Genomic DNA, 15,368 nt, shown 5'->3' with positions numbered 1-15,368 from the left:
CCCCACCGCTATACATTGTGTATGTATGTGTGTATCCCTGTAGCCAGTTGTCTTTAGTGTGAATGTGAGTGATGGCTGACTGCCTGCGATTTTTCTCTCTCTCCTTGCACAGACAAAGAGGAGGTGCAGCGGAAGAGGCAGAAGACCCTGCCCAACTTCCAGGACTTCGGCCCCCCTGGCGGGGGCGGGGGCATGTACCGAGGGGGCGGACCCGGGCCCGGGGCAGGGAGCGGACCCGGCGCTGGAGGAGGTGGGTGGAGCTCGCAGCTCACCGCTCACCAACGATGAGCAAATGCCATCACTTATTCAAATGAGACTCAATCAGATGTGGAAATCCTCTTGCACAGACTGCCACATCTGCAAGTGAGAGTCATAAAGGAGATCTGTTACTCAGAGAGAGTCAATCAAGCATCAGTGACCAATGTGGAGCTGAATATGTTAACCCTTAATGCTTTGTAAGGAGAAGAACAACTGAAGATCATGGATACCAGTGTATCAGTGGCTACATATGCACTGCCTCTAAACCTGTGATATTCTTCCTACAGGTCCCTCCTACTACCACAGCTACTCCTACAACAACTACGGGCCTGCATACTCCTTCCCCCATGGCACGGGTGGGGTCGGGGGCGGGGGCGGGGCTGGCCTGAAGCATGGTGAGTACTGGAGCCATCACTCAGAGACATCACCAGCCAGCTGATCATCACAGAGCTCTGTCTCCTAATGGCAGGGGGGCAGAGTTTAGAACTCTGGAATATTAACTGGTCAGCCTGCCAGATTAAATTTCTGTTTGGCTCTGTAGACAATAAGAATTGCATTCACATTGGGAATCACATTTGCAAAGTGCAACACAGAGATGCGATTGTTTGGATACAGTTAATATTAGTCAGCATTACTACGTTATTAATGACGGTGATTCAGTCCATAACCCATCCATGCTGGGATGTTGCTGAAAAGGCGTCATAGCAACAGACAGAGTGAGATAAAAACACACTGAGAAAGCAATGAATCATAATGGGGAAGTATAAAATAATACCAACAGGAAGAGCGCCTTCCGAAATGCCCAAGTGCCCCTCAGTAGCTATTACTAGCTAAAGACAGGGCTGTTGTACTGAAAGATGGCCCCATTTCAGTTGACTGTAGAGTGCTGAGCTACCGTGCGCCCCCTGGTGGCTCAGTGTGACCCGCGTCTCATGTGTTGCAGCAGCCTCTCGAAGTGCAGGGACTGGCGGCAGTCAGGCGGGTCCTGTGGGCGATGACCTAACGGTGGGAGGAGGCGCATCCAGTGGGGCAGGGGCGCTGTGGCCAGGAGTGGGGGTGGGGCCTCTCGGATGCAGACGGCAAGCTCTCTCCGAAGTGTTAGAGAGAGCGTTCGAGACAACGACGGAGAAGCGACATGGGAACGCGCCGGCAACGTTGGAGCAACGCTGCCACAACGGTAAGCAATGTCTGCTGGAGGCATTTCCTTTCTTCACATTTGCGTCAACGCTTTCTGGTTGTGGTGTTCTACTACACACTGGTACTGTCTATCCATGTTTGGTTGGACGGTGTGCTATCAGCCTTGGGTTAGTTTGTTGTGGAAATACCCCCAGCTCATTACAAGTATAGCTGACCTTGGATCAGTGGAAACGCCTCTGGCTCGGTTCAGGTATAGCTGATATATGACTGAGGCAGGGCATGAGGAAGAGCCTCGGCTCATCTCAGGTGTAGCTGATCTCAGATCAGTGGAAACATCGTTTGCTCTCCTCAGCTGTGGAAATGCAGATGGAGGGAGACTGGTGGGTGCAGTTTCTGCTCTGTGGGAGGCGCTGGTAGAAATAGACGTAGATATATGTGTGTGTGTGTGTGTGTGTGTGTGTGTGTCCCTGTTGGGTTCACCCCTGTCACCATTTCCACACACAAGGCAGGTGGACATCCTCAGGAGCATAGCTACTGGATGGAGCACATGCTATCTCTGGCCACGGAAAATAATGTGCCCCCTCTGTGCAGGTGATAGGTTCTGACCTTCAGAGTTTCCACGCGTCTGTGGTTTGATTTTTTCCACCCTGCTCATGAACCATCTGCCCAATTCTGATGGCAGACAGAGCATTATATATTTCATTACACCTGTCAGAAATGGCCAGGAGACACCTTGGGTGATTGTCAGAAAATAAAAGTGGATTAGACATGTTAAGCGTGTTCAGCCTTAAAAGGGAATTCCGTGCCGAAATAAAAAAGGGTGTGTTGTCTCTTGAATTAAGAATATTTGGTACAAGGGACATACAGTGCCAGTCAAAAGTTTGGACATACCTGGTTAAGAGAATGGGAAGCATGCCCTCAGTGACATTTTGATCTAAAGACTTACGCTCAAGTGCTTGAAATTTGTTTCTTAGACAAACGTAAATAATGATGTTCGATGCCTATGTATGAAATTCTTTTCAAAAATTTTATTTTTAAAAAATATTTTTGGCTACTTTGAAGAATCTAAAATATGGGATAAATTTGATCTGTTTAACTCTTTTGTGACCACTGTGTAATTCCATTTGTTTTCATAGGTATACTGTTTTTACTATTATTTTAAAATGTGGAAAATAGTAAAAATAAAGAAAAACCCTTACATGAGTATGTGTGTCAAAACTTTTGACTGGTACTGTACTGATACTGTAACCTTTAAATGCTGGAAATTTTACTTATGTATTTATTCTTTGATTTTTGCTTCAGAACGGCTTGCACTATATAAATTGGTCTTTGAGTCATCGAAGTTCCTCTAAAATTTTAGTGATGTTTTGACTCTCCAAGAAAACAGAAAATCTCATTTACCACATTAATGAGCCAAAAGGGGTGTGTTGCTGAGATATGCAGCTCTGATTACGCACTTTGGCCCTGGCCTAAAGCCATGGGTTTGTCACATGAAAGAAATGATGCCACATGTTCTTAAGGGAGGACACAAAATATCCATTTTTGACTTTGGGGTGGAATTCCCCTTTAATACCCCATGGCTCAATCAAAGATTAAAGTGTTTCCAAAGAAATGAGTCAATACATTGCTGATGAAATGAATAGGACAAAGCAGTAGTTTCAGGTGAACATTCTGTGAGCTCTGTTTGTGCAGTGATCCATTTAAGCCGGCTCTGATTGGCTCATTTTGGAGGGGAAATCCCTACAGTGTGACATCACGCCATTGATAAAACATCAGCATCTTTGACTGACAATTTCACATGGCTAGTGTGCAGAGGCCCCTGTTTGTGATAATGAGTAACTCGCCTCTTTCTCTTCCTTTTTCACTCATGCCTGTCCTATCTTTGTCTCTGTCCCTCCCTCTTTCAGTTTCACGCTAAACCCCTACCACATCCCTGTATCCTGTCTCTCTCACCTGCTCTTATTTCTCTTTTTCCATCCTTTCTTTCTTTCTCTAACCCATCTCTCTCCTGTCTCTTTCCCTTTCTCTGCCTCCCGTCTTTCACTTTACCTCTTTCTCTCCCTCCCCTCCTACTTCTGCTGTGTCCTTCTCTCTTTCCCTCTGTTTTCCTCCCTCTATCTACCCACCCTGCTCTCTCTCTACCCACTATACTCCCTCTTTGCCTACCCTGCCCTCTCTCTCTCTAATTTAGTCTCTCTTTCTTTCAGTTCAGTTCAGTTCAGTTTCATTCAGTTCAGTACAATGGTGCATCATTGGCAGGACACACAAAGGCAGTGTTGCCAGAGCAGTAGTGTCAACGCTATAAAATTCCCCCCTCTCTCTCTCTCTTTCTTTCTCTCTCTCTCTCTCTCTCTCTCTCTCTCTCTCTCTCTCGCTTGCTCTCTCTCACAGCTGTACACCTCCATAAGGAGAGCCGTGAGCTAACAGCTCAGTGTAACAGTGAGGATGAGGGCTGCATGATAGAAGATGAGGATGAAGGCCTTGTCCTACATGACAGAGCGCCCCACATGGCAGTATCCCCCAAGGTGAGCGGGGCCTGAGGATGTGACATCATCAGTGTCTGACTGGCAGTCCCAGCACTCCATTAGTCATATTCTGCATCATAATCAGGCATTCAAAAACGGTGGCTGAATCCCCTTTGTCCCCAGTTAGTATGTGCAACTTCAACATCAATGACATTATTTTACATTTTATGTTACAAGCATTCTACTACGTCCTTCTCTGTTCCACTGTGACCACTTATTCATTTCTGTGTCAGTATTTAAAGACAGTTTAGTTCAGTCAACATACACAAACATCAAACATCGTAAAGAATATAATTAAAGATTACTGTGAAAGTGAAATGATGACGTTATAAAAAGTTAATAGTCAGTTGCATAAAAAAGTCCATCTTGGTTTGTCTATATAATCCTTTATTAGATTTTCCGGAGAGTGAGATTTTTTTCGCCCTCAGGTTTGTGAAATTCTGAATGGCAAATGCCACCAGTCCAATGGCAGCGTTATCGCAGCAGCCCCACAAGGTAAAACCAGCCAGATGCCGCTGTCCCTCAGTTCTAGCTGTTCGCTGTCTGTGCAGAACGGTCATGGGATCCCAGCTCTGCTAACAGAACTCTTCTCCAAATACTCTCTGTAGTCCATTTGATTAATCATTTTTCAAAGCTTAATCAGATCCCCCTGAGATTCCTTTTGCTGATACTGAAGAATCTCTCTTCACAACTTGTTTGATGCCTAGAACCAGTCTTGTTGCCCTTCTCTGTGTTTTTTCCACTAACACTTTACATTAACTTCCATTATACCAGTGTAGTTGCGCTGTAACTTACTTAGTTGCGTTCTACAAATATTTATGTAATAAGAGTGTAACGACATGACATTACACAGTAAATACACAGTTAGTTACAGTGTAACTACACTGATATAATGTAACTTAATGTAGAGTATAACCTTTCATGTCCTCCTTAGAGTGTATTGCCCAGAGCTGAACATGATACTGTTGATGTAATGGTCTCACTGGAAAGGAGACAGATTTCTTCCCTGGAACAAAAAAGCATTGTCTTTGCCATTGAGAGCTCCTCAGACTGACTGCGCTGCCCAGGTGTAGCGAAGGGCGAGAGTAGTCACCCCACCCGGCCTCAAACCCGGGTCTACGGGGAACCAAACCTGCGGCTTGACCGCAATGCCAAAGAGCCAGGCTCTTTGCTAAAGGCAGGGCTGTTGTACAGTGTCTGTGGCACAGACTAGCCACCATAATAATCACTCTCTGTCCCAGATTGTTTCAACAAAAGTGAAATCATACCAAACATGATGCTTTATTCCAGCACTATTGTATTACAATAGAATTCATTAGTTTAGGTGTGCCTAGTTTCTGCAATTGAGTGAAAATAGCTAAATCTGATTTAGCAGTACAACCATATTGTGGTCATTCATCCATCCATCCATTCATTCATTCATTCATTCATACTTTTATTGTTCTGACTGTGCTCTTGGTGAAACATGTTCATGTAAAATTGATGCACTTTTTTGATTTTCATTTTTCATACGTTTTAAAAACATTTTTGCTAGTAAAACATGATTTACTGTGAATTCTGCATTCATTCATGCTTTTATTAAAATTAACTTTTCTACTAAACACAAAAGCTACAATCTCAACAAAAAAGTATGCACGCAAGCACAAAACTGCATAAAATCGAGGTCTTAAAAAAATAATGATCAGTTTTGAAAAAGTCTGGAAAGCATCTGGATTTTTTTATTTGGGAAAAGGGCAAGCACCCTGTCACCTACATACACACCCTTTCACCTCAAATGACTCCCACAGCCACAGAGGTTTCTCTCAGTGGACTGTGTGGGGCTTCCCCTCAGATCCTCAAGGGAGTGACCAAACGTCAACCGCGGTTCCGTTTGCGGTCACAGTCGCAGTCCGTTGCGATGCCTCCTGCCATAAGGTGCAGGGGATTCCCCGGGAGGTGGGGGGGGTGAAAGAATCCATGCAATGTAGGGGAAGTCGATGAGGCGGTGCTTTAAATAAGAACAGACGCAATGGCCCGTTCACAATACAGACCTCGCCTTCATTTAACACCTTTCTCACTCTGTGGTCCTCACACCGTGGACTGAACTGAGGAGGCCTTTGAAAGGAAAAGAGTTCCTTGGATATCCTTTTCTGCCCTTTGACCCTTGCCATCTGTCAGTTCACCGATGCAGACGATTGTTCTTCTTGGCGTAATTATGGATCGATATGAACTCCAAACGTGGCGCTCTGTCGACATCAAAACAATCAAGGATTCAGTATGACTGAAAGGAAATGCAGTTAATTTCCTCCACCATGTGTTTTCAGTGGACATTCCCAGAGGTGTGGACTGATAGAAGCAGTATTGTGCACATAGAAATCGGTTGTAACGTTGGGTGGCTTTATGATGTTGTAATGTGGTTTTGCGCATTTGAGCTTGAGTTATTGGCATCAAAGGGTGCCAAGTCACAGTGTGTTTAACTGTATTGTATTGAATCGCTTTCAGTCAACAACATTGCTGCCAAAATCCAGTCGTAGTGCATGTCTTGATATCCTTTAATGGGTACGTGAGACAAAATATCATTTCCCTGGAGAACACGTGTCCTGGTGTGTCCTGGGAGTCAGCTGGGTCCTTTTAGATCGTTTCCACACTGAGAGGCTGTTATGAGAAAGATTGCTGTTTATATTTTATATTTCAAAGGAAGAGTAACTGTGATACAGTAGGAGTTGTATAATATAATCCATTCTCTTCTGTTCCCTCCTCTCAGTTCAATTCATGATGCTTTATTGGCTTGATATTCATTCTGTAAATGTGTAGTGTTCTGTAAAAAATACAAATAAATTACATTTAAAGCCATAGAAGTATACATAAAATAAACATAATTGTATTTATAATTATGTGATAGCAACATTATGGTTATAATAAGCAGTTGTCAAAAATTGTCCAAAAAATGTCTGTCTGTGTGATCTTTTTAGGTATTAGTCATTGCTAGGCGGTTACACACTGCCCCTCAGAGTGTAACACATTGCAAGTGGGTCTGTCTTTCTCCTAATGGGACTCGCAGTTTTTCACTATTTGTGTTTAAACTGATATTATTCCTAATCTGAGGATCTGTGTGGTAATATACCTCCCTTAGTTTTGTATAGTTTGCACAGCGTAGAAGGAGGTGACTCGCCATCATTACCTCTCCTGTCTTGGGTGAATATGACCACATGTACAGTCTTTTTCAGCTTTGGTTTTTCCATGTCTTTCTTTTTCAGTTGCGAGGGTGTGGTCACTCAGCCTGTACTTTGTCAGCATCCGTCTCTGCTGGGGTGTGGCTCTGCTTTGTGTCTCTGCAAGTGAAGAGATACCCAGCTATTGTGTATTCTCTGTACAAGTCCTGATAGCCATTAGGTTTTTGGGATTTGGTTTCTTTGCAGATAGGAATTTTTTGTGTAGTAATTTTGACCAGAAGCTGGTTTGTGCTGATGTGTGTTATTTTTTTGTGAGGTCCGGGACCAAGCTGCCTGAAAGGAACACTTGATTTGTAGTCTAACTGGCTGACTTAGCCTTATATTTCACTTTTATACTATTGGCTGGATGACAATACCAGCAAATTTAGACCAGGTTCTAATGGGAACATTTAGAAAATGTTACATTAATGGCATACAATGCTGGGCAAGCTTTTCCTTTGAATGTTTTAACTGCCAGACACTCCCTGGCGCAATGAAATTCACTGCTTAGATTTAACTCAGTGTATTTTCTGGGGTTGCCTAGAGTAAAGCAGTGTCTGCTGTACTGAGATCTGGGAATTTTTAGATGACTATAGTCTTTGTCTTGTTTAAAACAATGCTGTGAGTTCTGCCAGTATTGGTGTTGCAGATTAAGGTTCTCCTGTAACCACTATTTAATGTGATACAACGAGTCCAGTTTGTCTTTTATCTGCATAGCACAAGATTTTTTTCATATTTGTATTTATGGCTTACAAGAAGGCCAGCAGCTGAACCTTGCCTCAGTAAGACTGCCTCTGTCCCCCCCCCCCTGTTTGTTCCAGGTCACACCGACTCTCCACAGCGGCTGGCTCTGAAGGAGTTCATGAAGGAGAGCGAGGAGAGCAGGCGTGACAGTGGGGTGGAGACCTCCTTCCAGAAGCCCCAGCTCAGTGTGCTGCCATCTCTTTGTGGCCACCCAGCGCTGGCCCAGGGTACTGGGTGCAGCTTAATTCTACATGGGGAAATGTAATGCCTTGCCTCCTTTTTCTTTTAAACAGAAGAGGTTGGATCATGTACATTCTACATTGGGAAAACTTTCACCCAAAATGGCACAAACTTCATTTCTTTGTTTTCCATCCAGCAAAGTCAAGCCTCTTGCTATGAAGAGGTACTCTACATCCAGCCAGGAATTCTGGGAAAGATGAGGACCCTCAGGGATTTTTTTGTATTTGTTAAGAAGCTAGAAGTTTTTCCTGCATTAAGATGACCTCTTTTCAGAAACTTAATATCATACAGTGGCATTTCAAGAAGCTAAATGTGTGTTCCTAGTTCAAGACACCTAGAGGGAGGGATGGGGTTGACCAGTGCCGTATAACAGGATGGTGTTACTTTTCACCATGAGTTCTCTGTATCTCCTCCAGATGAAGTCGGCAGCAGGACCTGGTGGAATCGCTCTGCCAAAGTTAGCGCCATGTTTTGGAAATATTACAGTTTGAATTTTTACACACAGGACCGTCATGAGAATGTTGCATGTGGGGTGGGGTGGGAGGGAATGTGGATGGGGGGGGGTGATATATGAGAGGGGTGGGGCAGAAACAGGAAGTCACTTCCACAATTCCATACGAAGGGGTGCTAAAAGAAGTGATGGAAGCATTGTGACCCCCAAAATGAGTGGAGCTACCATCTGCTTTCAAGGATATTTTAGTTGAACCATTTACAGTGTTTTGTAATGGTAGCATGTGGTAGCTGCACCTTCTAATGGATTTGCACAACCTTGCTTTCCCATTACCAGCTATGAGAGCCTTAGTTGCTCCTTACTTGCTGTCTTTTTATGTTGTTTAGAATCAGGTTTGTGTCAGAGGGTTAAAGGTCTGTAAAACAAATTTCCATTGTGAAGCTCTTTGGCCAGTCTTGCCTAAAGACATGAAGATGGATGTTGTTCTCATGTGGCACATTTTGACCATCTGTTTTTTTACTGTTTTTTTTTGAGGCTTGTTGGTCCTTTAAGTACCACTTTTAAAAAAGGAAAATTGATGCTGTGGCTTTGGATATATATTGTATGTGTTTTGTTTAAGGTATATCATATCATTTATGTACTGGTACTGTTGATTTTTTTTAAATTTTGGAATAATGTTCTACAGTTGCTATATTATAGTTGCTAAAGTCAAATGAATCAAAATAGTCTGTAAATATGAAGATTTTGAATTGTTACCGTTTGTTGAATAATTGAGTTTTGCTACTGAAATCTTATGGTCAAACTATACTGTACTTGGTATGTAGGTTATTAGACTGTTTCTCATAAAATGCACATCTATGTGTTAAAAGTAGCCTGTCAAACAGGACAACTATTTTCATATCAAAGTAAAAAGTGATTCCTTGGGGCAATTGCAAGGAACTTATCTGAGAATGCTGCTAACAACGGGTTTTGCACAGGATCAGAGGATAGCTACCGCAGCAACCACAAAGTGATTTCCGGTGTGTTGTCTGGTCCTTATTGCAGCGGTCTCCTGAGTATTTCACCTTTTGTGGTTTACTTAAATCTGTGCCAGTATGCTACTTGTTTGACAACACATGCAGTCTTTGTTTTTTGCTGTACCTTCACTGACTTTTTGTTAGCTTAAGGAAGGTTTCTCAGGGTGAGCTGTCCTTGTGAGGGAGCAAGCCTATGCAAAACAAAGGTCAAGTATCTTTAATGATAGTGACACATGCTGTGGGCTAAATTTAACGCAGCTATGTTTTAATAGCAAATTAGAAGCCTGAATATTTCCTTTATTTGTTATGTTGCCTTGCATGTGATTGGTGGAATAACTGGTTCGTTAAGTGATGTGTGGGTAAGAGACGAATAGTTTCAAAATGTTGCAATGCAGATGATCATATGAATGAAAAATTAAATTGACATGATATGTTAATATGCTGTTTAATCATTAATAATTACATCTGTCTTTGTATTAAGTTCACAGCTTGAAGCAGTGTTTATACATATGTACTCAAAATGTACTCAGCAACATTTACAGTTAATGATGTTTGTGCTTTCAAACACACAGGTGCACTTCCAAAAGCTAGGGGTACGGTGCTGCTGAATGACAGGAATATGTAGATAATCCCTCTGTCCCAGCAAGGGATTTTGTCTAAAACCGTATAACCTGCAGAGGAACAAAAAGATCTTGTGCTGGAAGGATAATCCTGTAGTATTAGTCTTCTTCAGAGAGCAGCAATTTAAAGGCTGCAGTTGGGAGATCAAACACAGCTGATAGAGGATTTCATGTGATTCCTTGTGACCGAAGCAAGTGAAATATTCATTGCAGCCGGGAACAATGATCGAAAACGTAAATGGAGACTGGATGGTCCTGTGCTAAGCCCCAATGACCCGCTGGCAATAAGTCCCATTACAGTTGCCCCATTGAGTCCCTTTTTGTACGCACATCAGCGACGTGTTTTTGTCACTTTCCTCACAGACATACCATTGACTGACTGGTATTCTAAATAACTGACCGAAGATGTTGCATCCTACTCCGTTCTATATGAGTGGCAGGGCTGTTTCCAGATCAGCCTGAATAAAAAAAGGAAATACTGCACCAGCTACCTAGTCTTATGGCCCTTTGATGGGTTGCAGGGCATATTGTAAGGTCATAGCTCAGAAAATGTGAACTTTGGGACAAATTGTTTAAAAGAATAGTTTAAAAAGTATGTGAAACTAAAGAGGTATTTTAAGCAGACAAACATTTGCTGCAGCTATGACTATGCGTTTGTCTCCTTGCAGAGGCCATTTTAACAATCATCTGTAGTCTGGAATATGCTGGAAACTTACTGTGTATGTCCAAACTTGAGAGCCAATTCGATTACACTTCATAGCAGAAAGTGATCCTGTTGTCAGTATGAATTGTAGCTGTCTCAGTCACGAAAATGTCATAAATCGCCAGACAGCCACTGAGCTCCAAAATTTTTGAGCCCCAGTAATAAGCACCTTCATTACTTGTGATGCAATGAATGTCTTTGTACTTTTTTTAAAAAAAATAAATTTAAAGGAAGACAGTTGACTCTGGAAACGTATAAATCTGTATTCCCTTAAATGGCTTCGTGAGATTTTTTTGTTTAAATAATTGCTATGAAATGAAAATCTGAACCAATGGTTTTTTTGTGATTCAGCACTTAATTTCTCACTTTGTCTTTCTGTTCCAAACAAATGATTGTACTGTCCTTGGGCACTGATGCTGGTGTCTGGCTGGAAAATTTGTAAGTTCTCTTTGAAACATGGGGAAGTTCTCTGTACATATATACTGAGAAACAGCAAAGAAAATGTTTGCATTTGAAAGGGCTTGATGGTTATACTTTTTAAGTAAAATGATGTAAAATGGTTTGAAGTGTCCCATTATTTTTTTTTTTATGGAGAGGTCACATTTTAGAGTCACTTCATCTTGGTAGAGAAGAGTTTACAATATATTATCAAGTATTTACTACATATACTATGTAACAGTTCATAGCATGTCATTATTTAATTGTGCCTTTTTGCATTGTAGTATGCAGGTAGAGCTTACCAATAATGATAATACAAAGGCTGCCCCCCTGTGGACAGATGGGCAGTTTAGCAAAAGGACCTAGCGGATGGTTGAGATGGAATGGGAAATACAGTATTCACACCAGAGATTTTTTTTTTTTTTCTGGAGGCAGGACATATGAAAAAAATGGTCCTTGTCCCTTGTCCATACGGCATGACCTGTCCGATGCTTTAGTAAGATGTCAACATTTTAACTTACTGCATCATTCAGCAGCAAGAGAGGAGGAAACCTTGCTACAGATCACCGATGTCCCACTATATGACCTATGTGAGATGTATACAGATGCTCTGGACCCTGTGTAGGGCTCCCTACTTAAAATAATTTGGTTTCAAAGACATACACTTGAGCCCATTTGTAAAAATATTGCATAGAGAGAAAAAAATCTGTAGTTATTTGTTAATGTTTCTTAATATACTTCTAGTTAATACAACATATATTTCACGTTGGAAGGCTGTTATATTTGATAATTAGATGATTCAGGCCAACTGGATCGTTTTTGGCCAAAATATAATTTTAGTGAGCAGTAGAATTTCTCAGACACAGCGACACCTAGTGTCAGACAGGTGTCATAGTATTTCTTCACAAGAAAGCGCAGGTACACCAGAAATGTGATTGCTTAGACATTATTGCAGGATGTCTCTAACTAAGTAAACTGTTCACAGTAGAATGGAGGAGACAGGTTTGTACTGCAAACCGCAACCGTTGATAAGACCTCAGCAAAATGCATTATGGGAAAAAGAGACACAGGTACAGATACGCCATACCACATCTGATAAGTACCAGGCCTCAGCCAAGCAGCCAGCTACATAATGACATGTAAGAGGATGTGATACAAGACCAGGGGCTTGTGCTATCTTGCTATTGGCATCTGCTAGGCCACATTATGAATGAAAGATATATCAGCAATGGTTTGTGATATCTCCTGTTTTGAGGTGGATTTCAGTTCACGCTACAGCCCAGCATTTAGTTAAACGGGCAAAGTCAGTCAAGGATGGGTAATTCCAGTCCTGGAGGGCCACAGGGTTTGCTAGTATCAGAGCCTTCATTGTTTAGCTGAGGTTTTATTTTGGTACATCTGTAATAACCTCTCTGTGTGTCCCATGTGTAAATTTATTTGCCAAATGAAATGTAACTAAAACCAGGAGGACATGCTTGGAATGCCAGCTCCTGACATCTATCAGCCGCACAGCAGCAAAGCACTGCTGGCACAGTGGCACTGTAATTTGCTCTAATAAGAGCTTCTGCAAAGCAAATAATATCACATTTTTCAAGGCAAGGACCTCAGACCAGCTGGTGGGGTTGGTACCTTTCCCAGGGTTTTGGGTCAGAGTTCAGCCTGAAAACCTGCCCCACAAAGAACAAGCAAACAATGTCATTGGAGATTTCCTAGAGCACCATGCAGTTCTTATACGGGCTCATTTTGAGGGAGGGAGTCATTCCAATAATTGAGGCGTTTTTGGCAGTTACCTAAAAGCATTCTTTGTTGTTTTCTTTTTTTCATATTCACCTTGAGTGACGCAGATTTCAAAATGAGCCCGTTAAGGCGGTGTGTGCGCACTGATCACCTCTCAAAGGTTACTGTGATAGGATTTTACCGCTTAACACAAAGCCAAGACCAGAGCGATCTGACCTGTGTAACCTGGGAAAAGACCAGAAGCCAAAGAGCAACAAATACGCTCTCTAACAGTTCTCTCACTGGCAGTATAATATACAGTGACACTGTGCACAAAAGACTCTTTGTCACTCTTAGAAGTACACCAAGACTGTGCTTCAACAACCGACATGTATTATTCCATGAGAAGTGCTGGACCCAAAAGGTAAAGATCCAGTCACAGCTCAAAAGACAGTTGGGTAGTACACCCACCAAATAAAGATGACAATGATAGATTAATTATACTTTTATTTATTTTGAGGCACACATTTGAATTGAAATGCTAACGTCATGACTTGCATCAGACCGTAAGCACGCCTTTGTCACACTGCCACTCACAACCTTCTCATGAAATTGAGAATCCTGATTTTCCCTTTCAACACCCAAGTATTATTTAGTAACAATAATGGTAATCAAAACCTAAACTGCTTATACGGAGTCTAAGGATTCTCCATCACTTTTCATTTTCCCTGGTACTGGAGAAAAATTACACATTAACGAAGGTAAATTAAACTTTGTCATTACTTGCTGTACTTAGATGTTGAACATATTGCGAAAATATCGGATTTCATATATTGTCATATTGTATGCTTCCAAACAGGAGATACATAAATGAAAGATAAGCATGTTGTCGAAGGGAATAATACCAGAGCCCAGCTTGGGAATTGAGCCTGCAACCCCCTCCTTATAAGCGCACCTTTCTGACCGCTAGGCTGCGCCTGGCAGTGCAGTGCATGTTGCGGCAACAGCCGGGAAAGCGAGAGGAGCTGGGGTGAGCCCCAAAGCAGAGACGTTCTCAGGAGTATAAATAGGGGTGCAGCTGTCTGTAGGTCTCTGGCTCTTCTGGTACTTCTCGGCTGTCACTGCCTGATCACCGCGCGCACATCAACCGAAATACCTTTGCGTTTGTAACACACCACGCACATACAAGCACAGGACACATACTGACTGCATATGTGCAGTCAGCCAGGAGGTACCTACTGGACATCTGCTGGGTTTTTGCTGGACAGAGACTGTGTAACGTTGCACCATTATTTGCCGATCGTTGACGTGCAAGCATTACAACTGTGAAGGTACCGGTCTTTTGACTGCAGTGATGGTGCATCTCCACAAAAATACTGCTGGGCTTCACCTCACTGATATTTAGCGTATGTGGATCGGCCTGCAAAATGAGGTCAATGAAAGGAATACCCATCCAGATGACTTAAAGATCGGTCACTCTGCCCAGCACTGACTAAAATTGTCTTTAATCTGCAGGATATACATGGCATGTAACAATTTTCTAAACACAGTCATAATGACGCATGAGACTAAGCCTATTTGGAACTGGTGCATATTTGGAGGGAAAATCATATCTGAAGCACGTTGGCTATCACAAGGGTCAGACATACTCTTTGGTCCATTGGACAAGAGGGGAAGATGCAAGGAATCACGTGGCCCCTGATGACCTCACCACTTACCACACCAGACAGGTTCAGCTTGCCCACAGCCAGCAGTCCCAGAACTAACCGCCTTATTACCCCAACACGAGACAAATACAATGGCATACAGAAAAAGCTTTGTACAAACAGCACCAGGCTACCAGGCATTGGTTTACGCAACTTTATTGAGGAAAAATAAAATAAAATAAAAATTGTTAACTAGCAGAGCTATTAGTTGATCAGTCAACCATTGACAGCTTTGCATCATTTATTCAGTGCTACAAGAGAACAGTGTTGTGGAAGTTTGATTAACTAATAGCTCAGTTCTAAAAACAAAAACACAAAAAAGAAAAAAAAAAAACAGAAATTACAAAATAAATTCTGACCCTAAAAGTGGACTTGTGAGATTACCCCCACCCCCGACCCCACCCCCACCCCCCTAAATTTCCATTTTTGACAGAACGTAAACTGTTTATTTCTTTATTAACATGCATAAAATAGAGCACTGTTTTCCAATCTGCTGCTTATATACCCTTCAGTAATTCTTCGCCCTGGTCAGTCATGGGCATACAATACATTTTTCATAGGCCCCTCTTAACACTATTGCATTGGGGGAAAAAAAAAAAGCTTACAAAAAGAGATGGATGCCA

The 15,368-nt window shown here is 42.2% G+C and overlaps 1 protein-coding gene across 1 annotated transcript in view; it reads left to right on the top strand.

The window, feature by feature from the left end:
• The window catches only part of LOC118793025 (nuclear factor NF-kappa-B p105 subunit-like), a 31,886-nt gene extending 23,291 nt beyond the window's left edge, over positions 1 to 8,595 (top strand). The window contains exons 12-17 of the mRNA XM_036550970.1: positions 113 to 250; positions 546 to 653; positions 1,202 to 1,435; positions 3,787 to 3,920; positions 4,349 to 4,415; positions 7,933 to 8,595. Of these exons, the coding sequence (XP_036406863.1) occupies positions 113 to 250; positions 546 to 653; positions 1,202 to 1,435; positions 3,787 to 3,920; positions 4,349 to 4,415; positions 7,933 to 8,120 (869 nt within the window). The 3' untranslated portion in view covers positions 8,121 to 8,595. The remainder of the gene's footprint in view (positions 1 to 112; positions 251 to 545; positions 654 to 1,201; positions 1,436 to 3,786; positions 3,921 to 4,348; positions 4,416 to 7,932) is intronic.
• Positions 8,596 to 15,368: the final 6,773 nt, after the last annotated feature.

The sequence above is a fragment of the Megalops cyprinoides genome, chromosome 18 (assembly GCF_013368585.1).
Source record: "Megalops cyprinoides isolate fMegCyp1 chromosome 18, fMegCyp1.pri, whole genome shotgun sequence".
Taxonomy (NCBI): Eukaryota; Metazoa; Chordata; class Actinopteri; order Elopiformes; family Megalopidae; genus Megalops; species Megalops cyprinoides.
This window is presented reverse-complemented; position numbering and strand designations above follow the sequence as displayed.